At 48.3% G+C, this 26,966-nt stretch overlaps 2 protein-coding genes and 1 long non-coding RNA gene across 4 annotated transcripts; all 3 read right to left on the reverse strand.

Moving 5' to 3' along the window:
• Window positions 1–903: 903 nt before the first annotated feature.
• On the reverse strand, window positions 904–5,856 carry LOC120670689. The gene is made up of 2 exons (XR_005673297.1): window positions 1,213–5,856; window positions 904–1,130 (listed from the first exon to the last, which is right to left on the reverse strand). It is a non-coding gene; the product is annotated as an uncharacterized LOC120670689 (long non-coding RNA).
• Window positions 5,857–11,065: 5,209 nt separating this feature from the next.
• Window positions 11,066–15,460, reverse strand: LOC120670688 (nuclear intron maturase 1, mitochondrial-like). 2 transcript variants are annotated; one of them, XM_039950842.1, is made up of 3 exons: window positions 13,019–15,460; window positions 12,467–12,527; window positions 11,066–11,621 (listed from the first exon to the last, which is right to left on the reverse strand). In XM_039950842.1, the coding sequence occupies exon 1, from the start codon at window positions 15,391–15,393 to the stop codon at window positions 13,267–13,269; it is 2,127 nt and encodes a 708-aa protein (XP_039806776.1). In that variant the 5' UTR covers window positions 15,394–15,460; the 3' UTR covers window positions 11,066–11,621; window positions 12,467–12,527; window positions 13,019–13,266. The 2 variants fall into 2 exon arrangements, with proteins under 2 accessions (XP_039806776.1, XP_039806775.1); XM_039950841.1 differs by having other exon boundaries at window positions 11,066–12,527.
• Window positions 15,461–20,539: 5,079 nt separating this feature from the next.
• LOC120670354 lies at window positions 20,540–21,489 on the reverse strand. Its single transcript, XM_039950435.1, has one exon. The coding sequence runs from the start codon at window positions 21,333–21,335 to the stop codon at window positions 20,958–20,960; it is 378 nt and encodes a 125-aa protein (XP_039806369.1). The 5' UTR covers window positions 21,336–21,489; the 3' UTR covers window positions 20,540–20,957.
• Between the last annotated feature and the right edge of the window lie 5,477 nt (window positions 21,490–26,966).

A 26,966-nucleotide genomic window follows, 5' to 3' on the forward strand; every position in this document is an offset into this window, starting at 1 on the left:
TTTAGGGTCATGATTTCATAATCTCCTATTAGCATGGCATATGATAGACAGAATCATATCTAGAACGACAATCATCACAAAAAATTAATCAATATTTTAAATGAGAAAAATATGTCACTAGGTTAGAGTTCAGTGGTTTAATTTGCCATGTCATTAATCTTTACTCACTCCGTCCTGAAATGTAGGCATTCTAGAGTTCAAATATTGTACTCAAATGTAAAACATTCTAAGTTGAAAGTGGATCAAACCATCTTAATTGTACATTGGTTTTTACTCTTTCCCAATAAAAAAACGTGTATGTAGGGAAGGTGCTGAAAAAGAGCATGGTACTTTAATTAGCACATATTTAATTACTCAAATAAAGTTCCAATGTTTAATAATTAGGGGTAGAAGAGTCTTTTCTTCATCCCCATAATCTGTTGAAAAAATCATAGAATGACCTACATTTCAGGACGGAGGGAGTACACATATTATTATTGGATTTATATCTTTTTGCCAAGGCTGAATATGGGATCTTTAAATGTTGGAATTGCATAAATTGAAATCTGTAGGATCAAGTATGATCATAGGGATCCACCCATTCCAAGACGTTAATTTCATTTAACTATGATTGTATCGGTAGGATCAAGTAAAATCATAAGGTTAGAAATCCGGGGTGCATATATACATTCATTCACCCCAATTAGATAGTTAAAATTGTACTTTTGTCCCATCTGATCTGGACAAGTTTTTACGACAAGGAGCAATAATATTTTAATCTAGTTCGTGTTGTCCCATGCTGCTCGGGCGCGATGGCGTCACGTGTGATCCCGCCACACGCGGGTTATAAAATCCGCGCTGCAGGGGATCACAACGTCTCGGGGCCGGCTCAGTGCTGACGCACGTGTGGTTCAGATAAAAGCATGCCCGTAACTCTTTCCTTTTTCTTCCTTTCTTTTTCTTGAGGAAAAAGACAAACGCCTTTTTAGAAATTTTCGGCATAAAACAAGAAGGCCGAAACGTCCAGGACAAGGGATTGTAGCAGAACGAGAAATATGACATCTGGTGTAACTTTTCAAAAAAGAAAAGGAGAAATTTGACATCTGGTGTGACAAACAGAAGCTAGCCTGCTAACTATCCTCTTGATAAACCTGTAATAGCAGTAATTTAATTTGGTAAGCGGGTTAGAAACTTAGAAGTCAACTGAAACTGAAAAGGAGGGGGTCATACTACCATACTGTACTAGTATCATGTACTAAAGTATCATCAGATCAATTCAACATACATTCCGGTCAATTTCTCCGGTCCGGTTCAAGAACTGACACGGCTTAATTCCACATTGCTCTAGATTCACAGCTGCACAAACATTTGCATAGATCAAACTCTGACCTGAATACTCTGGGGAAAAGTTTCAACAAAGGACCTTTTCTTTTAGGAATTCTTTCAATCTCCAGTGAACGGGGAAAAAAAGAGGAACTTCTCAAGGTTACCTCAGTCACTATTATCTATTCAGATTCATGATTATCCCGATAGACCTAACTGGAGAGAATCCAGGACTATCATCAAAAGGCAAAAAAGATGAGGCTCCTCTCGCATCGCGAATATATTATATTCTTCGGAACAAATGCAACTTTATTCACAGAAATATAGCGATGAAAAAGACGGAACCGAGCCGCCAGTAAAATAAAATAAAAGAAAATAATTGAACCACAGCAGCTCGATCAGCACTTCAGCACGCAATGATATTTGGGCACACAGAGCACGAGGGATAGTATACGAAAACAAATCCATGACCCAAATGACGAAAAAAACCCGACTGGTGTATTACTTAAGTATGAATGAAAAAGAAACAAGATCAGCACGATAACTTACAAGAAGAGTCGTTGTCAATACATGTGAGCACTTTGAGGAGGGACAAAATCACAAAATCCTTGAGCTGAATAACTGCAAGGGGCCATGCGGTACAGATAGTAGCTGACATATGCGTGCTATTGCTAATCATATGAAACATGCTTCCCACCATATAACAAAGATACTGTATAATATGATGGCAAACTATACCAATAGCAACATAGCTAGCAGCCAAAGGATACCCACATCCAAGAAGAGAAAAGAAAAAGAAAAACATGTGGGAACAGGACAGGACATGGACACGATAGTGTCTGCAGATTAATTTGTCTGCATAAAATTTGAAGAAATAAAGAGAAGATTGATTCTACTGGTGAAGGCTATACATGTAGATATATATATTTCTCTTCCGAATTTGTAGAAAGGGGGAAAACATAAAAAGGGGGAAAAGTCAACAGATAAGGAGGTTAGAATCTTGGGCAACATCTCCTCTTGCTTGAAAGATAGGAATTCTATGGAAGCCCATGGTAACTGAATGTGATCCACTCATACTGTTAGTTTAAATGCTAGAATATGAAGAAAAGTTTGTGAAGTTTTAATGCTCCTCAATCAATTAACCTGTGAATTGTGAAACGACAGGAAGAGAATCATCATATATGCTCCCAATGTAAAAGGTGTTCTACACCTACACCTTTCCGTAACAATCTCTTCACAGTGACAGTAGCATAACCTATGAATAGGATGTACAAATGTCAAATAGCATTTCCTGTAGCCTATGAATAGGATGTGCCACTTACCTTCTTCCAGTGGTTGTAGGCCACTGACCCTATACAGGAAGAAACAGGCTCACCACTTGCTGTCCGTTGCAAAATGACCTACAATAAAGGAAACGCATGACCTGCAAAAATCATTCCATTCGTGGTACTTGATAAGCAACCCCACCTCCAAGTTGGTGTAGGCCAATGAGGGATTATGTGGTTGGGAATAACTGATACATCGGTAAAGCATCATAGGAGGGGTCCAACTACAACATGAATCTGTTGGGTGGTCTCACAGGATAGGCAAAGGAAACAAATAATGAACCCTACTATGATCCATTACTGTCAGCCTTTCGCATTAGTCCAGAATGAAGACATGAAGACATGAAGTCACACATAGGTTATCATGCTCTCTTAGTTGACTAGTGGTACTAGCAATAAGTGCATTTTGAAATTATTCACACTAAATCTTGGGTTTTTCTCAGATCACAGCATGCTGTTACAGATTGGATTTAGTAAACCAAAACTACAGGGTTCACTAACCATGAAACACTATTGTGAAACGGATTCCGAAATTACAAGGTTCACAAACCAAATCCCCTGCTCGCATAATGAAGAGGATTACCCCTGGCAAGTCATTTTCATGACATGCTTAATGCATCACAAACCTGGTTAACACCTAATGTGGTAACTATAAGTATGGCACCTAGTTTCTAGATCAGCTAAACCATCTATACATTTAAATGTAGCATCCCTTAACACTAGAACTCTCTTCGCCTGAATAGTCATACTTTGTAACTGAAACAGCTATACAAGATATGTAAATCTTATATATTACATTCACTTCCTGAGTTACTGGGGTACAAAATAAACTACAAGATGCAAAACTAGCATTTCGCACCAACCAACTTCTACCTACTTGGGTGGGTGTGGGTGTGGGTGTGTGTGGGGGGGGGGGTGGCGTTGGGGGATGTCAAAATCAGCATGGAATCATCGATTAAATCACTAAGAGCTTTCAACTGGTTAACATGTCAAAACAAGGTACAATCACATTCTAGGAGTTCTTTACTTGTCACGAACACCGAAATACTTTCTGCAAAATGTTACTTAGGACTTATGTTTCTATGTTATCTTTCAGTGGGTGCAGAACCTGATCCAAACCAATGGATTGATTGGACTCTTTTTGTCCTTCATGTTCACCTTTCCTCGTGTGGAATGCAAATTGGTGGTTTATTACTACTTAAATAAAATCATTTTAGGATGACATACTTTGGTCAAGAATATTAGGCCTCGAACTCACGGCCGGCTTAACTGAAGAGAAATATTTTCAAAATAACAAACAATAAAAAGAGCAACAATATGATAGTTGTGGCCACTATCAGAATCACCTTAGAATTAAGACAACCATTTTAGTCTGCCCATGTTGCTAGAAACAAACCGGGTTGCACAATTATAACTTAAACAAGAATATATTCTGTTATCATCCAACCAACAATAAGAAGACGAAAGGCAAAATCACATATATACATCATGGCCAATTGAATGAGTATTTGGGAACAGTAATAGTATATGCAACTGCAGAAATCGACATGCAGCTCCAAATATGCAATGATGGAAAGAAGTTTGCAGACTAACCATGTCCAAGATGGTAAAATCTTCCAGATGTTTCTAAAAGGAAATACACATGCAGAAGGGGAACAAAGAATTTATTTGTACTTAGAAAAGCCATTTTATACCACATAAAGGATAAACTAAAAACAATAGCTGCACCAATGTTTTACAGTCGTCCAGTCGAACCTAGTCGCCATGGCACCGATAAGGTGATTAGTCGAGATTAGTCGTCGATCAGGCCGATTAGTCGTCTGTATAGTCGTCCTATCATACCAGGACGATATGATATGTATACTATACATTACATAGTATATATCAAGCATGAACACCGCAATGATGGTCAGTTGTTCACTTGCGAGATTTGATGAGTGAGCTTTCAAACTCCATGTTCCTATCCCATTCCCATACTCCATAACCTTGCCGATTTGTGGCGACCTCCTGGGCGGTGGCGAGGAGGAGGAGCTCCTGGGTGGCGGCGACGTCTTGGGTGGCAGGGGCGAGCTCCCGGGCAGCGGGAACCCCTTGGGGGACCGTCAAAACAGAGATGTTGGGTCGCTGGGAGCTCCGGAGCAGCTTCCACGGCAGCTGCACGCTCCTCCTTCCTTGATGCGCCAGCCTCTGTTCTCAAGGCGGTAAGGCGGACGCCTAGCAAGGTGGGGCGGCTGGACGCCTAGGCGAGCAGGCGGGCGTCTAGGCGAGCAAAGGCGCAACTCGGTGGAACGGCGCATGGGACGCCCTAGGCGTCCCCGCCTAGAGCGACGCCTTGAGAACAGAGGAGCCAGCGGAGGGAAGGCCTTCGCGGGCGGCGAGCAACAACTTTTGGCGGAGAAGAGGCGTGTTTCTGGCTCGCGATTTGGGCGACGGCTGCTGGGGGAAAGAAGGTGTGCTGTGCATATATCCTAAAACCTAATGGGGGCCTAATACCAGCTAGTAGTCGCAAACTGCCCAGTGAACGTGGCCCATTACATTTACGCAAATTGATCGTTTTCCCAGCCTAGTCGGCCGACTAATCGCGACTAATCGACGACTAATCGGACTGACTAGAATTCTAGTAGTCGCCCGACCTAGTCGTTACTCCTTATCGGTGTTAAAGGAACGATAAGGCCGACTAATCGGCAAAAGATTATCAGCGATATTTCCCAATAGCAATCATGAAAGGTTAGTGTTTCGAGGGGTAATTATGCTTTCCACCAAGATCCACCGTAACCACATGGAACATTGAAAGAAAGAATACAAGTGCTGTTAGGAGCTCAATTCTAACTCTCATTGAGCTGAGAGGATGACAATGAACTTGGGGCAATTTTCTGATTTTCTCATATTCACAAACTCAGCCATACCAACCCAAGGGGCTGGGGATACATACTTATAGTCAGCCAGGGCAGGCAGCCAAAAGATGCTAAGATGCTAGTCAAAAGAACTAAAGCTAGATGCTGTCCTAGCAAACTGACTGTCCTAGCAAACTGAAATATGCTAAAGGAATAGATGATCTGGTCCTTGCAAGGACCCTATGCCTTATCCATCCAGCACAAAGACTTATCCATCATTCTCCCCCTAAGTCTTGTGCGTCGTCTTGTGGGAGGATTGGACCATCCCGGTCCTGGAGCAGAGCTCAAGGAACTTGATCCTCCCAAGGGGCTTGGTGAGCAGGTCTGCAAGCTGGTCCTTGGTGTTGATGTAGCTTGCCTTGATGCTCCCGTCCTCCAAGCAGCCTCGGATGAAGTGGTACCTCACCCGGATGTGCTTGCTCCGTTCATGGAAAACGGGGTTCTTCGCCAAGGCCAGGGCGGACTTGCTGTCCACCCTGAGCTCCACCGCTCCAATGTCTCTGCCGAGTAGATCACCAAGCAGTCGAGTGAGCCAGAGCGCCTGAGTCGACGCGGTGGAGGCCGCTATGTACTCGGCCTCGCAACTGGACAAGGCCACCACCTGCTGCTTGACCGACTGCCAGCTAACAAGGCACTCGCCGAGGAAGAAGAGGATCCCGCTCGTGCTCTTGCTGGTGTCGATGTCGCCGGCGTGGTCGCTGTCGCTGTACCCGACGAAGTGTGCCGCTCCAGGGCACCTCGGGTAGTGGAGACCGTGGTCGAGAGTCCCCGCAACATAGCGGATGATCCTCTTCACGGCCTGCTGGTGCTCCGTCGTCGGTCGCTGCATGAACCGACTAACGTAGCCGACGGAGAACGCCAAGTCCGGCCGCGTGTGGGCGAGGTAGCGGAGGCTCCCCACAAGGCGCCGGTACTGAGTAGCGTCCACCTCCTTTGTCGTGCTGTCACGGCTCAGCTTCAGCCTCTCCTCCATCAGAGTGAGAGCTGGGTGGCAGTCGGTGAGCCCGGCGAGCTCGACGACGTGCTTGGCGTAGGCGATCTGTCGAAGTGTGATCCCGGAGTCGTCCTGGTGCACCTCGATCCCCAGGTAGAAGGAGAGAGGCCCCAGGTCGCTCATCTGAAAGGTGGCCTTCATCTCCTCCTTGAACGCCACCACCTCCTCATCCTTGGTGCCGGTGATCACCAAGTCGTCGACGTAGACACCCACCAGCAGGGCATTGCCTCCATTGCCCCGCCGGTAGATGGCCGCCTCGTGCGGGCTTTGCTCGAAGCCCATCCCCTTGAGCGTGGAGTCCAGCTTGGCGTTCCACGCCCTCGGGGCCTGCCGCAAGCCATAGAGGGCCTTGCGCAGACGTAGCACCTTACCGTCCTTGCCGGGGATCGCAAACCCCGGCGGCTGGTGCACGTAGACCTCCTCCTTCAAGTCGCCGTTGAGAAACGCCGACTTGACGTCCATGTGATGGACGCGCCAGCCCTCCTGGGCAGCCAGCGCAAGGAGAAGTCGCACGGACTCCATCCGTGCCACGGGAGCGAAGGCATCGTCGAAGTCGACTCCCTCCTGCTGCACGAAACCTCGTGCCACCAAGCGAGCCTTGTGCTTGACGACGGTGCCGGCCTCATCCCTCTTCAGCTTGAACACCCACTTAAGGGTGATCGCGCGGTGACCACGAGGGAGATCAGCAAGCTCCCAAGTGCGGTTCTTCTCAACCGCGTCCATCTCCGACTGCATCGCGGCACGCCATGCCGCGTGTCCCTTGGCCTCTGCGAAAGACCGAGGCTCACCGTCGTCGCACGCGAGGTGCAACTGCGCCTCCAGGTCGTGAGGCACCAGTCCCGGCACCGGCTGATCGCCGAGAAGGTCCTCCATCGTACGGTACCGCAGTGGCTCACCGTCGTGGTACGCATCGATGCGCTCCTCGTCGTGAGAGAGCGGAGTAGCGAACTCCACCGGGCTGTGCTCAGCATGAGCAGGTGCTGTAGTAGGCGTGCCCGGAGGAGTGGCTGTCGGTGCTGGAGTGCGCGGCGTCGCCGGCTGTGGTGGTGCAGCCGAGGAACTCGGCGCAGCCGGAGTCGTAGCTGAAGAGCATGGTGCCGCCGGTGTGGCGGGCGCCGGAGTCGGTGGAGGCTCGGGGACCGGGGTAGGCACGCTCGGCGAAGAAGAGCTGCCTACTCCCCCCGCTCCCTCGAAGTGGACGTACTCGACGGTGAAGTCGTCGTACGTCGGAGCCAAGCCGTCGTCCACCGCCTTGTCCCACGCCCATCCTCGCCCTTCGTCGAACACAACGTCGCGCGCCGTGCGCACACGCTGTGTCTCCGGGTCGAGAATGCGGTAGGCCTTCGAACCCACCGCGTAGCCGATGAACACTCCCGGAGTGCTCCTGTCGTCGAGCTTGCCGATGTGGCCAAGCTCCTTGGCGAACGCGAGGCAGCCGAAGACCCGCAGGTGGGAGACCGCCGGCTTACGCCCATGCCAAGTCTCATACGGCGTCATGTCGTCGAGTGCCTTTGTGGGCGAGCGGTTGAGGATGTAGACGGCCATCACCACCGCCTCTCCCCAGAAGACAGCCGGCATCCCCCTCTGCTTAAGGAGGGCCCGGGTCATCCCCACAACCGTCTGGTTGCGCCGCTCGACGACGCCGTTCTGCTGCGGGCTGTACGGCGCGGAGTAGTGGCGCTGGATGCCCTCATCCGCACAGTATGCCGTGAACTCGGCCGCCGTGAACTCGCCGCCGTTGTCGGTGCGCAGCACGCGCAACTTGCGGCCGCTCTCCGCCTCCGCAGCAGCCTGAGTATGCCTGATGGCGTCCGCAGCCTCTCCCTTGCTGTTGAGGATCATCACCCACATGAAGCGGGAGAGGTCGTCGACGAGCAGCAGGAAGTAGCGTCGTCCTCCTGGTGTGACCGGTGTCACCGGGCCACACAAGTCCCCGTATACGAGCTCGAGCCGCTCCCTGGCTCGGAAGCTCGCCTGCTGGGGGAAGGAGTGTCGCCTCTGCTTCGTCAGTACGCAGACGTCGCAGAGCTGCTCCACGTGGTCGAGGCTCGGGAGGCCTCGCACCATCTCCTTGGCGCTGAGCCGCTTTAGGGCCTCAAAGTGAAGGTGCCCAAAGCGCTCGTGCCACTGCCACGCCTCGTCGTCCCTGCGAGCTGCAAGACAAAGAGGCTGGGCCACCCCGACGTGGAGGATGTAGAGGCGGTTCTTCCCTCGAACCACCCTGGCGAGAAGCTGGCGACGGTGGTCCCAGATGCGGAGGACCCCGCTGTCGATCACCACGCGGGAGCCACTCTCATCGAGCTGCCCAAGGCTGATGATGGAGTTCCGCAGCGCCGGGATGTAGTAGACTCCGGTGAGCATCCGGTGCTCTCCGGACTTGGCGGTGAAGATCACGGAGCCCACGCCCTTGATCTCCACGGCGGAGGAGTCCCCGAACCTGACGGAGCCACCTACGTCGACGTCCAGGTCGGAGAAGAACTCCCGCCGCCCGGTCATGTGATGCGTGGCGCCGGAGTCGAGGTACCAGCCGTCGACCCTGTCGTCGTCGGAGCCGTTGCCGAGGACTCGGGCACGCGGCTCGTCGAGGTGGAGTAGAGCGGTGGCAGGCGGTGCCGCCGGATGCGGCTCCATGTCTCCGTGGAGTAGGAACAGAGCCGGCTCGTCATCCGGCTGGGCCTCCGCGACGTGGGCTTGGCCCCCACGCCTCCGCTGCGGGCAGTCCCTGGCCCAATGGCCGGGCCTGCCACAGTTGTGGCAGGCGTCGTCTCGTGCCGACTTGGGCCTATCGGCGGCGCCGAAATGAGCATCTCCGCGGGCGCCACCCTCGTGCCCCGGCTTGGGCACCTCCGCGCCCCTTTCGCGGCTTGCCGCGCTTGCGGCCACCAGTCGAGGAAGAGGGCTCCCCCCTCCTCCTGTCACCGCGCCTAGCCTCCCACTGCTCCTGAGTGAGGTGGAGCTTCCCACCGATGGAGATGCCTCCCGAGGGAGGCTGTGGCTCGTCGCTGTCGACGACCTTGAGGCGACCTATCGCCTCCTCGATCATCATGGTGGAGAGGTCCAGCAGAGACTCGATCGAGCGAGCGGTCTGCCTGTACCTCTCGGGGACGCAGCGGAAGAGCTCGACGGCTCTCTCCTCGTCGTAGGTGTCGTTGCCGAACTGCACCACCTTTTGCAGCAGAGTGTTGAGACGGAGGGCGAAGTCATCAACATCCTCACCTGGCTTGAAGGCCAGGTTCTCCCACTCCTTGCGAAGTGCCTGGAGAGTGGTCTTGCGGGCGCGGTCGCTGCCGATACGTGCCGCAGCGATGGAGTCCCAGGCCTCCTTGGCAGTTCGCTTCTTGGAAAGCGTGAACTGCATCTCGGGCGGGGCTGCTGCGATGAGACCATCCAGCGCCCGTCGATCCTCATCGTAGCCGACGTCGCCGTACCGGACTGCCTCCCACATGTGCCGCACCTGGAGCTTCACCTCCATGACTGCGGCCCACTCGACGTAGTTGGTCTTGGTGAGGGTGGGCCACCCACCGCCGGGACCGACGTCCCTGACCACCGCCTGGAGGCCGTGGTAGCCGGGGGCGCCGCCCGCGCGCACCCCAACCCCTGGCGCCGCCACCGCCCTGCGCGCCGCCGCAGGGGCGCAGCCTCGCCCTGGTGTCCGCCGCCCAGGCGGCGCGGCCTCCGCCGCCGGGTGCGCGGACCACTGAGACCGTCGCCGGGCGCCACCGCCAGGCGTGCCGCCGTCCAGGCGCGCCGGGCGCGAGCGGGCCCCTGGACCGCGCCGGTCGCGCCGCCGGTCCGGCCGACGCGGCGCGCGGGCCCCTGGACGCCGCCGGGCGGCGCCGCCGTACCAGGCCGCGCCCCGGGCGCGGGGCCCCTGCGACCGCCGCCGGCGCGCCGCGTCCAGGCCGCCGCCGCGCCGGGTGGGCTGATGCAACGCGCGGTCCGCTCCCGCGCTCTCTCCCTCTCCAAATACTCAAGGTCATCTTCGGAGGTGGCGTCGCCGGCGATGGAGCCGCTGAGGATGCCGCGCAGGTCTCAACCTCGACATTCGCGCACGCGCTTGCATCCTCCGACCTCATCTGCTTCAACCTCCGCCCTGGCCGTGCCAGTCCGCTGCAGCCAGCCTGGCCGCCTCAGGCACCGGGGCTTGGTGTGCATGCAGCGGCTGAGACGTCGCTCGCCTGCGCTCCTCTGCCGCGGCGAGCTCGGCGTCTCGCTGGCGCCGTGCGCTCGAGGCGACCGAGCGCTGAGACGGTGCGTCGGACATGACGCGTCTCCAAGGGGTTGTTGTGTGGAGAGGGGGAAGGGAACGGGGGAGAAGAGGCAGCCGGAGCTGTTGCTGCTGTTGCAGCGGCTGGTGCAGCTGCTGCTGCTGCAGTGGCTGGTGCAGCTGCTGCTGCTGCGCTAGCTGCTGGTGGTGGTGGCTGGGCTACTACAACGGCTTGGAAAGGGGAGGAGCAAGAGATATCCAACCTACAGAAAAGTACGGCCCTGATACCAGATGTTTGGAGCTCAATTCTAACTCTCATTGAGCTGAGAGGATGATAATGAACTTGGGGCAATTTTCTGGTTTTCTCATATTCACAAACTCAAAGCCATACCAACCCAAGGGGCTGGGGATACATACTTATAGGCAGCCAGGGCAGGCAGCCAAAAGATGTTGTCCTAGCAAACTGACTGTCCTAGCAAACTGAAATATGCTAAAGGAATAGATGCTCTGGTCCTTGCAAGGACCCTATGCCTTATCCATCCAGCACAAAGACTTATCCATCAAGTGCACCATCAATTAAGTATAGAAAGATCAGGAATCAAGAAGAGTATTAGTTGATCACAAAAAGGATTACTGTATGCAGAATGCACAACTAGATCAATTCCTAGGTTTCTTGTGTACTGATATTTAAATCTGAACTAACTAGACATGCCTTACGATGATTCTGGCCAACAAAGGAGAAATTGAATCAATACAGAGAAGTAAAAGTCATAAACCAAAAGTCTGAAACTTTCAGAAAAACCTGGCTAGTCATGCTGGAAAATGATGGAAATGTCAATCAACGATGATCCCAATGAGAACATTCCACATTTTATTTCACAGTCCTTAGTCCGAGAATCCTGGCAGGATCGCAAAAATCAGGTTAAGCTTTGCTTTGCTAAAAACTGGATTGGTTATAACTTAGCTTTTTATCAGTGAATGGTCCTCAAAAAGTCAAAAGAGATTTAGGATTCCAAAGAAAGCATAACTACTAAAGAAACTGAGTTTGAACGGACTTAGTAAAAGGTAATGATTATTTGAGCAGAAAAAACTAGGAAGGCAAATGCAATCTCTATTTTCTCCAAAAGTATCAAGAAACACAAAACCTGTCCAGTGCGGTGTGGTTTGCCCCTATATCTAATACAGTTGAATTGATCAATGAATGTGGAAAACTGAAATTTTACTATCTCAGTACCACAAACTTTTAAGAATTTGGAGTGCTAGTTGAATGCCTGTGCGTTGCTACGGGTGGCAAAAAAAAATGACAACAATGGATATCTCATATAATGATTTACTACATTTTTATTAAGCTTAAAATTCTCTCCCCTTAGGCTCAGCTTTTGTTAAGCCATACATCCATTGATCCATATCAGCCATCCCGTAAAGTGCTTATGCCTTCAGGTCCTGGCAACCAGGTGTTTGAATGGCTATAGATCTTTGCATCAAAACTATCTATTGCCGAGAAAAGGCCAAGCTGAAGTTAAACACCGAGAGAAGAATATTACAATTCTAGATGGAATGGTCTAGACATCTGATGCAGCTATCTCTAGCCAACACCGAGTCATCAATTCTTCTGGCGTGTCCATAAGTTACCAGATTGACCTATTGTCAAAACCACTCAAAATGATTCTTTTCTTTTCAAAATTACTGAAATAGTTTGCATGCTACGACATTTCAGCAAATAGGGGATCTGCAAGATGAGTACCTGCGGTCTGTGGATCCTTGACAAATGGCGATTATTTTGTTTAGAGTAAAGCACATCCTATCTGTCCGGAAAAATAAAGAGTATAGATGCAAACTTCACCAATAGAAGCTATGTGAGTATACAACAATATCTAACTTACAAGGTTGTTGCTACTTCTATGTAAAGTTAAAAAAAAAACACAGGAATCTTCATATAGTTTGCTCTAAAAACTCAGAGAATTCCATGGACCTGGGCTAATCTTTCTCATTTTCCGCATAATTACATAGAGAACTTATCCCAAAGAAATTACAAAGAGCATCCCGTATAGGAAATATATATTCCACTCCATACACCTCCATGTTGTAGACTCCCCCCCCCCCCCCCCCCCTCCCTAACAACCAACACAACAAAAATAAAAAGGCACACTGATAGTGTTACCAGATTGGGAAAAATAATGCTATTGTACGGCTCAATAAGTGGCATCTAGAAGCTTCAGAAGTGCTCCACTGTTAGAAGCAGAATATATGAAAATGAACTGTAAAATTGGCATGACATGAGAGCAGATGACTTTACCTTGAATTGCTTCTGTAAACATTCAAACGTATACTCCTGCAGTCCTGCATGCTAGATGAATATGGTGCATTTCTTTAGCTGATATGTTGTTCATAGATACCCATTATTCTTCTTTACAAATAATGAGAATAGGGTCACTCATACTGTCATACAACAAAAAACCAATTCACAACTGAAGGAGATCTGCCAGATGCTCAATTGGATCTCTATCAATATTTCATAAACAATCAGGAACATAAGAGTCAGGACTATGTATGTAATAGAAGTTGCTTGTCCCCATTGACAACTTCCCCATTTCTCAATTCCTTGGCTTTCATCAAAGATCTATTGTCATCATAAACACCATGTACTTTATAATACCACACCATCTTTGATACATCATCCTGTGGTGAATTTATTTCCTGACGTTTGATAGTCTTGTGAAGTTCAAAAAAGAACTTTGGATCCTGCAGCTTAATATACTCTTGCAATAGAAGTTCATGGTGCGGTACCCAGTTTCTAGGGAAAGGTGTGTAGTCACACGATGGAATTGATGACATTCGTGCAAATTGTACACCCTCAATAACATCAACTAATCCCATCCTCAAAAGATCAGAGTATTCTGGAGCATCATTCCTTGTGCTTTCTCTCAAAGGGCGGCTAAGATCCCGTGAAGCGATCTTGTAGACCTTAGCTCGGGACTTCAGTCTATACCTTGCTGCGTAGAGCTTTGCCAGTGAGCTCCTTATGACATAAGCACAAAACCCTACAATCTTCTTTCGGTTATCTGCATACCTGTACCAATCAGCCATGGTCTCGAGAAACTTGTTCATCTGGGAATTAGTGTGTGCCTGCCCAGAATAGAGCATTGGTGAACATGGCAATGGCTCGGGATCCCTGTCGCCCTTTACAAGCTCAAGCTTCCTGAAATGCCTTATGCACCTCTGTAGGCTCGCTGTTACAGACAACAATGTTCCGACACCCTTCTCGCTGACAATGTTCCCTCCACTGGCAGTATATCGCAAAGTCGGGTAGATGACCCTGCGTGTGATCACATGATCCAAGAATTCAATCCCCCTTGTGATGTGCTCGATTTCCACCATCGAATTCTCTGACCTTAAACCAAATGTTCTCTCGCAAAATTCCATCAGTTGTCTCCTTATCTCAACTGCATCCTCCCTCGGCCCCCTGATCCCAATCAAGACATGAGAACCAAACCGAAGGAAATCCATCTTCCTTGTCTTCTCCTTCCCAGCTGATGGAACAAACTCAGGCCAAGCGGGATTGTGGCACCCCTCATCACCCGCCTCCTTCCAAATCGAATCATGCTTGGATGGGCAAAAGTACTCATTAATCTTCTCCTCCATCCACCAATCCAGCTCGTTAAGGCACACATTAGCAAGCAAAGGGCTAATGATCCCACAATGCCCGTAATTGGGCACATGGCACGCCTGTTCAGGAGCAAACCCAAAGAACAGCCTCAACCAATAAGGGTCAGGCTTCGGCTCATTCTCGTTAAGCACCTTCTTCTTCCTGCTCTTCCTGAGAACCTTCCTTTTCAGCCTCTTCTTGGCCAGCCCGTCGAGGTCCTTCTCCAGTGGTGGCACAGATCCTGGTCGGACGGGGGTATTGAGGGCAGACTTGAGCAACGAGAGCACCTTGCGGTCGGAGACAGCCTTCTGGACGCATGAAAGGATGGTTTCCGGCGAGAGGCCGTCGACCACCGCGGTGAGGTCGGCCGAGACGAACCAGAGGTAAGCAGCGAAGCGGGAGCGGACGGAGCGGATGGCGGAGTGGGGCCCGCGTCCGGGACGGAACGCGTGAGACTTTGGGGAGAAGCGCGGCTCGAAGACGGGCTCGAGGAGGAGGAGGAGGAGGAGCTCCTGGACGACGCGGTCCTGGAACGGCGGCGGTGCGTCCGCGAATCGGGCCTCAAGCTTGCGGCGGGAGATCGGGACGGTGGAAGGCGGGTCGGCGGGGGAGCGGAGGAGGAGGTGCGTGGAGGCGCCCCAGGGGAAGGCGGGGTGGCGGCGGAGCGCGGCGGCGCGGAGGCGGAGGAGGCAGTGGAGGGTGGGGAGCGGGACAGCGTGGCGCGGCGGGAAGGTGCCCGTGGCGTGGGCGCATGCGCGCTGGTAGGAGAGGAGCCAGAGGTCGAGGCGGGAGGCGTAGCCGGAGAGGTTGGGGAACGGGGACGCTAGCGGGTGCGCGAACGCGCGGCGCCACAGGGAGGAGAGGAGGTCGATGGGGTCGTGGACGAGGAGGGCGTAGGGGTCGGGGAGCGGACCCTCGTCGGCCGGTTGCGGCGGAAGAAGCGGCCGACGCGGGGCGGGGCGAGTGGCGGGTTGGTGGAGGTGAGTGGGGAGGAGGCGGCGGAGCGCCGCCGCGCGCGGCGGCATGGCGCGGGAGGCAGCGTTGCGGGGTTTTTGGTCGAGCAGGTGGTGGGTGTGGATGGAGCGCTCTCACAGTGTCACGGGCCCTAAGTTATGGTTGCTCTTCATTTAATCATACTCCGTGCGTTCTACTCGCTCATTATATTTACTTTGAATTTGAACACTTATTTTATTCAAAAATTTATACAAATTATCAATTTTTTAGGTGTATAAAAAAGTAAATATAATGATAATTCAAAAATTTATATTGTTGCAGCGGAAAATGTATTATCTTCCATTAGCTAGTTTTTTTTTGTAAGGATTGCTACAGCGGATTAAATCCAATCACTAATCTAATCCGCTGCAGCAATCATTACAAAAAAAACTAGCTAATGGAAGATAATACATTTTAGGTGTGAGGTATGAGTAATATGTTGGAAATTCTCTGATATCTGCTAGCTGCAATTTGCCAATATCTATTTTCTTTATTTTCTCTCTCTTTTTTGGGTAAATTCCCTTAAGCCACTGGAAATTTAGCTCATGCCTTCAAATACCATAGAAATTTTGTTCATCCCTTTCAATGCCATCATTTTTAATTTCCATCCCTTGAGTGTCATCATCGTTATCTTGGCAGTCAAAGATCTACTAACACCGTTAGGTTAGATCTATCAGATGTTTTCTATTCCGTTTCTACCCCTCTCCATCTACAAACATCAGCCACACCACACAAACCCTTATCCTCTCATTGCACCCAATCCCTGCGCCGCCACACGAGGCGATCTGCAGCAACAGCGCATGGAGGGGCGCGAGGGCGCTGGCCAGGTGCTCGCGGCCAGGGTCTCACGGCCGAGGGCACGTAGACTAGGTGCGCCAGCCAGGAGCGAGCGGGCACCGGCCAAGTGCCGTGTCGAGATGGGGACTACAGCACAGAGCGGCGACCAATCTTGGCTACCCTTCTTCTTTACTGCTCTATATGAACTAGGGTTATGAGCTAACTGCAACTAGAAAGTCGTTGTTTTGATGGGCCATTCATTAGGATGGACTCTAACATGATAATCCGACAATAGGTACCGGAAGCCAGACCCCTAGAAGGACTGCCCTACCTCACATACTAGAAGCAAAAGAAAGCTTCCACTTCCGGATCTAAACTGTTAGTTCATGCAATTCATTTTGTGGGTCCTATTTTCCTTGATCTTTGTGAACCAGATTTACTATTCTTTTGCTAAGATGTAATGAGCTACTAGTTGGTGCTAATATATTCTTTTGCTAAGATATTGTGAGCTACTAGTTGCTGCTAGCACTTTGCATGTATGGTTGTTTTTATGAACAGCAATATGTCTGATTGGAATATGATTCTATGGAGATCAATGGCAACTTGTATGACTGCTTTTAAGGACAACAATGATGCTTGTATATATATATATATCAATGTTTATCTTAACTGGTTACTCGTTTTGTGCATATGTGTGGGGAAAAAGTGGATATGAATATTATTGTGTGTCGTTTCCTGTTTAAGAAAAATAGTTGTCGGTTCTGTATATATATACAAAGTCTTGTTGTCCACTACAACGTTATAGAAGGGATAGCATATAAATATTTCATCTATTTCCTATAGGGCAGTATTGTTTTTTCCACCTTCTTTTAACGATCTTTTAACAGCTCAGTGAAGACCGAAGACTATCAGACCAAACCAAGCCATAACTAAATTTCTTCTAGGAAGAAAGACTGGGATGTTTTTTTGTCAAATATAAGCATTTGACTACATGACTTGCTAATTCCATTGTTATCTTTTAGCTGCATCCGCCCTTTTGTTTTTTCATTCCAAACTACATAAAAAATATTTTTGAAGATGTAAACATCTTTATTGATGTAAGCAATTTAGAAACCTCTAGAGTCAACTCTCTATTACTTATCTATCCATATCCATCAATGTAAGCTTTATCATTTTGGAGAAGTCAAATATTGTAACATTTGACCCAACAATGAGTTAAATTGTTTGCATGTTTCTAATTAGGTGACAGATTTCTAAAGTTGTTTGATTTTTTTTTGAGAGGATAGCCATGCACCCCACACTCACACCACATGCGTGCACACTGTGCATGTCCAACATACACCAAGAAGAGATTGGGAGGCACAAAGACCTCCCGTGAACAGGAAACATGCAGTACCACTGAACGTGTAGGCATACGTACCCAAGCCAACCTGAGAACAAACCCGGGGCTATTGGGGAGTGCAGTACAATTTTGTTTGATTTTATCATTGCAACGTATCAGGTTGAATGATGCTTATGCAACACAAATTCTCTTAGAAATGATCAGTTGCTGCGTGGAAAGTTCCATGGATGATTGAAGAACTTGGACTACAGGAATGAGTGTTTCAGTTTTCTTGGTACAGCATCAAATCCTCATCTGCCATTGTAATGTCCATTTTTTGCGAATTGTTGAAATTAAGAGCATCTCCAAGAGCCTAGCTAAATCCTCTAGTATCGGTTAAATTGGAAAAACATCGGTAAAAAAATGATCCAACAACCTCTCCATCTTCCTCTCTTCACTATCTGGTTCGGCATCCCCTCCCCTCCGCTAGGCATCTTTGCTGAGCGGCTCCTACTCGCCATCTCTCGCCTCCAACGTGTGCTCCTCTTTCCCGCGGCACTTCCTCCACCGGCGCGTACTCCCACCCTCTCTAGTCGGTGGAGAGGAGAGGCGGCGCCGAGTGCGGGAATGGCAGGCGGAGAGTAGAGACGGCGCCGAGCGCGGGTGCAAAGGAGAGGGAGGGTCCGGCCGGGGAGGGAGCGACTGGCTGGGGAGGAGAGGGGGAAGGGAGGCATACATGGAGCTCCTCATGCCTCGCCTCGCCCCACCGCTGCTCCTCGCCATAAGCATGAGGTGAGGGGCGAGTGGAGGGGGGAGTGCAGAAGAGGGGAGGCTGGAATGGTAAGGAGAAAGGGAGGGAGGGCTAGCCACCATCATCGGTGAAGGGGCAGAGAGGAGAGGGAGAGGGAAAGTGTGAGAGGCCAGGGCGGAATGGAGCAGAGAAGAGAGTGTGAGACCAGCGGGGAGTATAAAGAAGGGGAAAGGAAGAGGATGACGTATAGGACCCCTGTGTCAGTGTGTGTGGTGGGGTAGAGTTGAAGGAGCTGTTGGGACTCGGAGAGTGAAAAATGGAGAGTCTGTTAGAGTAAGCAACTTAGTATGTAGAAGAATATGTTTAGAGAGTCAAATTGAAAGTCAAATAGAGAGAGAAAAATGGCTACTTCTATGACATGCTCTATTTAATCATCATCTACAACTTGGTATCCTCGGTCTTACACGTGGCGCGAATACAGGTATGCTATGTTTCATGCAACATTCTGATGCAGATAGCAGCCGAGTTTGAGTGTGTATAAGTGAAACATAAAAAAGTAACATCTGCAACATAGAAATTCGACTCTTGCAACATCTAAAATCATGGTCGATGCAAAAAAAATGCAATTGCAACATCACAAAAATCATAGGTGAATCATCACAAAAACACACTGAAATCGTTGTTGAAACATTACAAAATCACAACTGCAACATCACGAAATCACAACTGCAACATGGGCGGGGAGCACTAGCCGAATCGAGTTCTTCCTTGTCGAATCGGGCATCCTCCGTGGGAACATCCGCCATTGCTGCCATCCGGAGCTCCTCCTAAGCAATGGACCCGTCTTCCCCCGCCATGGACAACGTCTGGAGCTCCTCCTCCGTGGCCACCCGACCCTCCTAGCTGGAGGGCTATCGCATGCCGCCGCCGGAGGAGCGCCGCCATAGCTGGAGGGCCGTAGCATGCCGCTACCCCAGATCTCTTACCGTCAGCCTTGCGTGACACCCCACGGAGCTCCTACCGCCGCTCCGGAGCTCCAGCTGCCGGCCCTGCATGCCTCGCCCCCATGCGCATGCGAAAGGAGTGGCGCCACTAACGACCTCGAGCGAGCTGTGCCATCAGAGAGACCTTCCCCTCTCAGGTTACGCTACCGTGTGAGAGAGCGAGGATCGCTTGAGAGTGTGGACGGAAGGGCGCAGCCAAACAAGGAGGTTCAACGCAGGCAGGCGGCACCCAGATGGTTGAGGACGGAGAGCGAGCGGATAGGTCATCTCCAGTGTTTTAGCACTTGTGCTAAGCTAAGATGGAGCCCACCTAAGAAAGTTAGGTTGGCAAAAGTTGCTCCAATGTTTAGCAATCGTGTAGCACTATCAAACCAAATAATAAATTGAATTTTTTTCTCTCTCCACAGACCCAACAGTGAGAAGCTGGGAGCTTGTGCTGGCAGACAAAGCAAAAGAAAACAGTTTTTTATTCTTAGCACCGGTGAAAACTGGAGCTTCAAGTGCTAGTGTTTTCTCCTTAGCACCACCTACTCCAGTGTATGGCACCTCTCCTCTTCTTTTCTCTCTCCTGCTAGCACCCTCAAATACGCAACATTAGAGCTGCCCTAAGAGCGGCAGCAATAGCAAATGGATGAGAGAGATGCGTCTGGACGGTAAAAGGTGGGGGAGAGATGCGGGCTCATGTGGGAGAGCGCCCGACGCATCGGACGTAGGAACACTAGCATTACCGTTTTTATTATCATGAGAGGACAGTAGTTAAACGAATCCAGTCAATGAGCGCAACTAATTACGTCCGGATCATGATCCATTCCCACCAAACTAACCCCCTTTTCCACTTTCGGCCGCTTAGCCAAGAGCTAGCTAGCCAAGCTTAGCTTGGGAAATAAAGAATCGAGACTTTCATGATCAAATGGACGGTAACAAACACCACGAGCCGCGACGCTGCGAGGGTGCATGGAGTAGACGCCACGGGACGTTCGGCGATATAATACTAGAATTCACTTGATCACGTTCATGGGAAATCGCCAATCACCACTCTCCTGAAAATCTTCCTAGATCATGCCAAGCCCACTCTTTTTCTTCTTAATCCGCACGCCTGAACACCACCAGAAGTGTCAATCGCCCGCTGCTCCTGCCTCCAAGAAACACCAAGCTCTTGCGAGGCGCCGAGCTTAACATGCACTCTAACTAGGCCTAGTTCGTTAATGATGCCATAAAATTGCAGGAGATTTTGACAGCGATTTCTTTAGCACCGTGTCATGAAAATTAGGAGAGGAAAAAAAGAAAACAGACCGAACTGAACAGGGGAAGCAGGGTAGCTAAAGAGGGAACAAATGTCCAAACACTCTGCGTGCAAGTGCAATTGAACAAACATTTCGCCTTTGCGGCTAGTCAAATGCAAGTGTTTACTGTGTAATCACAAAAAAAAAACACATGGCCGGGAGGAGAGGGGAGAAATGGAAACGACGGCAACTCACTAGGAGCAGTTACTCGAGCTCGCTTTGGATCCGATGATCAGGTACAGAGCCTGGACTGGAGTAGTTCATGAACTCTGGAGAAGAGCAGAGCAGAGCAGGTTTAAGCCTCACCAAATTTACAATTGCTGCAAGAACCACTCTTGAACGAACACAGAGGAGACAGTCCTGCAGTTTCCATGGACCGTTCTTGGACTTTGGATCCTAGTTGGTCGAAACAGGCAGGCAGGCAGCCAGGCATGGACGCGGCAGTGTCCGTGGATCATCGTCACGGGGTCCCGGCGCCGCCGCAGGCGAAGAACTCGGCGTCGGCGGCCGTGGCCGGCATGTCGTTGTGGCACGCCGAGGAGCCCGAAGGCGGCACGAACCCCCGGGGCAGCATCGCTGAGAACGCCCACGCGCCGGTGCCCCCGCCGCGGCCTCGGCGCACCCTCCGCCGCCAGTCCCCGATCGGCCGCGCCGTAGGTGGCGCCACGCGGAACTCCTGCCATGCGCGTCCGGGGGCAACGGCTGGTGGCAGCGCCACCACCAGTGCGCGGCGCCGCTCCGAAGCCGCGCGGGCGCAGGGCGAGGAGACCCCGGCGAGCAGCAGAGCCAGCAGGAGGAGGGGCAGCCCGAGGCGCCGCTCGGGGGAGGAAAGTGCCATCAACTAGGTCGGGGAGACGCAGGGGAACGCGCGCACATGGACGTCGAGGCTCGGGCGCGCGGCGCCGGTGGCGATGGCGTGGAGGCCAGAGCGCGGCGACCGGCGATTCTGTATGCAAACCGGCGTCGTCGTCGTCGTCTTCGAGCCCGAGGCCGCCTTTGCAGCAACCGGGGGAGGAGGGAGACTTTGCATTTGAGGTGTTTAGTTCCAAAAACAAAAAATTTTGGGTGTCACATCAGTGTTTGACCAGATGTCAGGAGGGCTTTTCGAACACTAATTAAAAAACTAATTTCAGAACTCACTTGGAAACCGCAAGACGAATTTTTTGAGGCCTTTGACCGCATAATTAGCACATGTGGGTTACTGTAGCACTTATGTCTAATGATGCCCTAATTAGGCTCAAAAGATTCGTCTCGTCGTGTACATCCAAACTGTGTAATTAGTTTTGTTATTTAATTACATTTATTGCTTCATACATGTGTTTAAAGGGGAGGTGAAAATTTTTGGGTGAAAATTTTTGGGAACTAAACGGTTGTGTTTGGAGGTGAAACTGTGAAAGGGATGGTTTTTGACAGGCATTGTTCTTGGCGCCAGGGGGCAGAGGAGGGCTAAGATCCCGGCTCGATTGGATCGACAATGAGAAGAAGAGGGTTAAATATTGGGGAGAATTTGTTAGAAAAATGAAATCGATCCTGGTGCGCACGGATTCGGAGAACACCAGCATGGTGGTAGGCTACAAGTTCGCATCAATGGTATTATGGTAGTACTGTACTGGTGACATGGAAATACATTATGGGTTATTGTCAGGTTCAAATATACTAGTCATACTATGTATATACCAGTATATTTTGTATTGTGTAAGATCGAAGTAACCAAGTTTGAACATTTACTTCACCACAAAAATTTAAGTTTATTGGAAAAACATTTTCATAACCGGCGATAAACCAACTGTTTCAGCGATAGTCCCTCCGTTTTTAAACATAACATTTACAACAAAATATTACATCACATTTTTTAAAACAGGAGTAGAAATTTACAGATGCAATAGTCAACTCTGCATGTGGGAAGGTATTTTATTCTTTGTACTAAGATAAATCACGAGGTAGGCACCTCCATATAAATTAAATGGCCACATGAACTAACTTACATTTGAGGAAAAATAAAGTATATGTGCACAACTATTTTGGGAAATTGTGTTTTCAAGAACTCGCAACGCTCCCATTTCATTAATAAGAAGGTTCAGACTTCAGAGGACATATAGACTTGATCATTCGAATTGAGCTTTGATCCATCAAAACAGAACCGAGTCTGTTGCTGATAAGCATCACCAACGCAATCGCCGCAAATTTGGATGCTGATGATGCAACATTTCAACCATTTTCTACGCTGGGAGGAGGTTATCACCGTTACACAAAGGTGTCAGCCTGCCCTTAAAGATGCAGTACTGCACACCTACCAGTACACACCAACAGCTCAAGAAACAGAACAGCACGTCACTCATTCATGTCCTCATACGTGGCCCTGACAAAACCAAATGTCATCACCTGCAGCATTACTTGAAGACTTGAAGTTTTGGGCAACCTTTGGAGCCGTAGCATCAGCTGCAGCATTTTTTGTTTTTTTTTCTAGCTTGCCTGAATATTACTGGCATGGAATTCCAAGAGCAAACGCCATCTCCAGCTAAGGGACACGCTGCCCAAGTTCTTGAATGTCCTTGTGGCTATAAACCTGGTGCAGTACATGTACTTGCATTACTTCTGCCGGCTGCCACCGGTACAAAGCCAGCTAAACAGACGCCTAAAGTAGCCTGCCCTCTTTAATCCATTCTTTTTCTTTACTTCAAAAAAAAAACCATTCTTTTTCGTGAACACCTCTTTTTAATCCATTCTTGATGGGCACAACGTGAATTACTGGCACCAATTCCAGTTTTGGACGCAAGATGAAGCAACGTCCACACCTGATTGAGGCAACGTTACAACTTTAAATCAAAACAATGTATTTTTAACTTCAGAAAACACACTATTACCGAACAGAAAACAGGCAAACCCTGCTCTGCCAAGTGCCAACTAGAAGTAAAATGGAACATTGATTTAAAACTTATGACCAAAATAACGTTATGAATTACACACTGGATTTTACTGGGACTAATTAATTCAGACGTCATCACTCGGTCCAGCATTCCTGGAAGGCTACACAGTACACACTACACTTGGATTGAGGCAGAGTGCTAGCCTGGAACCGAACAACCTTATAACTCGTCTGCATTCCTTGCATGTCAGCAGCCTCAGGGAACTGGAATCCTACAAAAGATTGATGAAGGGCCCGTTTAGTTCCCCAAAAACCCCCACAAAAACATCACATCTCCATCACATCGAAACATTAAATGTAGCAAATGACCAATGTATGGAGTACTAAATGTAGATAAATAAAAAAACTAATTGCATAGTTTTAATGTACATTGCGAGACGAATTTTTTGAGCCTAGTTTGGTCATGGTAGGACAATATCTATCACAAACAAACGAAAAGTACTACAATATACTATAATATTTTTTCCCAGCTCTACCGTAAATTTCAGGGGAACTAAACACAGCCGAAATGCTCTCGGTTCATGTCACAGCTGTCGGGTTCACAGCGAATCGATCAGTGCCCTGTTCAGAGGACAGAACAGGGGAGCCATCCTGATCGCGCCGCCTCATCTTCCACCTCACCATCTCAGTGCCCCGGCGACCAGGTCCCGTGTCGATCTCCAGCGAGGCTAGCAGCAGCCCAGCACACCTACCGGCATGGCTGCTGGCTCCCCTTTGACTGACGGAAGCTGCAAATCTGGAAATACGTCAGGTACATTCAGGGCAGAATTTGGTGATCTTGGCAAAATGTGGCAATTACTATCTTACTATTACTAATGGGAGGCTTCTTTGAAGCCTCTACATGAAGCCATTTAGGATCCTACAGGGATATTCTAGAAAATAAAAAAACTAAAAAAGTCTCCACGTGAAATCACCTAGGATTCTAGGCGGACATCCTACAAAATAAGAAAAAAAAATCTTCTTAAAAATGGCAAAACATCTAGCGGTCGTAATTATAATAGAGTCCTGACATCTTCCGTCTATTCAGCCAGTCAAGGTCGCAAGCAAATAGTTTAATATCTAAAGCAACGAGCAAATAATTTATTCAATCTCCACAAGCCTTCAACGTGATAGCGTCTTATACACTAACGAAAATTAATTAAAGGCATGTAATTCTAAAATTAGGTGAGTTCGGTTGCTTGAATTAATCCACTTGCATCACCACTTCTGTATAATCTGGCAGAGAAGAGCATTTAGAACCTGATTAGCTCACTTCAAACATGTTAGCATTCTAAAATGTGGGAAACCTCATAAATTTTGGAACTCATTTGGTTGAAGGTTAAAAAAATTAGTAGAAAAAACAATAAGCATATTCATATTTCGAAACGCCAAAATTTTAGCACCCAAACAAGCAGACTCAAACCCTGTTTGTTTCCATCAGCTTTTTTTAGGCCCTGTCACATAAAAAAAAATTACTATTTATGAGTATCAAATAAAATTTGTTTACAAAACTTTTTTAACAGATGGGTGCTACTTTACGAGACGAATCCAATGAGCCTAATAATCCATGATCTGCTATAGTGAGGCTACAGTAACCATCCGTTAATTACGAATTAATATACCTAATTAGATTTATCTCGCAGTTTAGCCCTAGAGTTCTGCAGTTAGTTTTGTAATCAAACTTCATTTAATACTAATAAATATTGTGTGACATAGTCTAAAGTTTAGCTCATAGAACCAAACAATCCCTCATAGTTGCCTCCATGAGCGGATACAAAAATTCTTTATCATCCTAACCGGATGGATAACTCCAAATTAGCCGTCAGCCACTCATGCAAGCTCGGCGCGGACAATTGCATATGCTTTGAGCCTACTTATCAATCTCACGTGAATAGTCACATGCAACCACCCATGCAACCAATTGAACATCTTTGGAAGGATAGGTGTGTACATGCATATATCTTAACGTGTATCATACCTCAAAAAATTACAAAATGAAAACTTTATTATTACACACGGCTTAACGTGTATCATACCTCAAAAAATTACAAAATGAAAAGTTTATTATTACACACGGATACACGCATGCACACTCACCTATATGAAAATAAGCACGCGACCCTACTCCTACAAGTCCAGACTAAGTCGGTAGATCCTCAAGATTGATAATGTCCCCGCAGATCTCTTCCTGCCAATGAGCACATCACCTACTAACAAAAAAAATAGAAATCCTAAAATAACCTGCATGAACATGTTCCACACACGATGTAAAATATATTACCAAAATGATTATATAACCTTATAAGTAATATTAAATGGTTCAAAACAACTAACTTTACAAAATCTCTAGAAAAAAAATCTTACATTAACAACCAGCCATCCATATATTTTAATCCACATAGTCATCCCATGATACGTGCGCTCTTTAAAATAAAATAACAGAATCCAAGAATAAGGTACCCAACGATACTATGCCTCTCAAAATAAAATAAATCTATGTCTATCCCTCTCTAAACCACCAAAAAACAGAAAATCCCATTTAAATCTACATCTAAACCATTCAAGTTCTCACCTATATAAATAAAAAAAGCAGTAAGATCGATTTCGTCCATCTTCTGTGCAAACTATCGAACTACCGGACATTCGCGAGCCATCCGACGACATAACGATGATCAATTCCACCCTGCGAACTACCTAGACCCATCACCATCTTCATTGCAGCAACCTTCAAATCTGCGATGAAGTTGCACAGATCAACCAGGTAACCCCCCAATCGCCTCCCCTCTTCTATATGTACTAAACAACTGGATTATTTTTAGCAAAAACAAATTGGAGATTACTTTATATACGCAACATGCATGCATAGAGATCCCATCTATATACAGAGCCGACCAACCTACATAAAAATCAGATCCTACTTCATTCGTTGGAGTAAATCCATGGTTACTTCAGAGGATGTGCTCGATCTTTTCTAGAATTCATATTCAGATATCGCATAAGATCCTTTTAGATATCTTTTTTTTCTACTTACACACGAAATACTTCACATACCTTCTTCTACTTAATTATTATCACATCTATTGAGCGATATAGGGAAAACAGGAACAGAGAACATCATGGTAAAAGAAGCGACACAAGACCTGACCAGGTTGCAAACAGAATAATATTACCTTCTTCTTTTCAAGGACGAGCAATTAATAAAGGAAAAAACTTCCAAGATGCCATGACGGCATGTCATTTGGACCTAATTGTGTCATTTACGTGCAACAACGTTGAGGAGATGGTACCATGTTCCAAGACAACCGGAAGCAATTGATGAGACACAAGAAAACTACACTGTCGGGGAGACATTCCAAGTAGTGATTCGATCTCTTTCAGGCATGTTACTATTAAATTATTTACATGTCAACTAACAAATGTCATTTTGAATGTAGTTATCTACATGCTTCAATTCCAAAAAAGGGGACTCCCACACGCCCATATACCACTACTACAAAAACATTGATTTGTCCCGGTTGGGAAACCGCTGTTGTCCCGGTTTCCCAACCGGGAACGCCTGTCCGG

Source organism: Panicum virgatum, chromosome 4N (assembly GCF_016808335.1).
Source record: "Panicum virgatum strain AP13 chromosome 4N, P.virgatum_v5, whole genome shotgun sequence".
Lineage (NCBI taxonomy): Eukaryota > Viridiplantae > Streptophyta > Magnoliopsida > Poales > Poaceae > Panicum > Panicum virgatum.

Excerpts from the sequence above, each read along its gene's own strand:
- LOC120670688 (XM_039950842.1), bottom strand. The coding sequence starts at position 15,393 with ATGCCGCCGCGCGCGGCGGCGCTCCGCCGCCTCCTCCCCACTCACCTC.
- LOC120670354 (XM_039950435.1), bottom strand. The coding sequence starts at position 21,335 with ATGGCACTTTCCTCCCCCGAGCGGCGCCTCGGGCTGCCCCTCCTCCTG.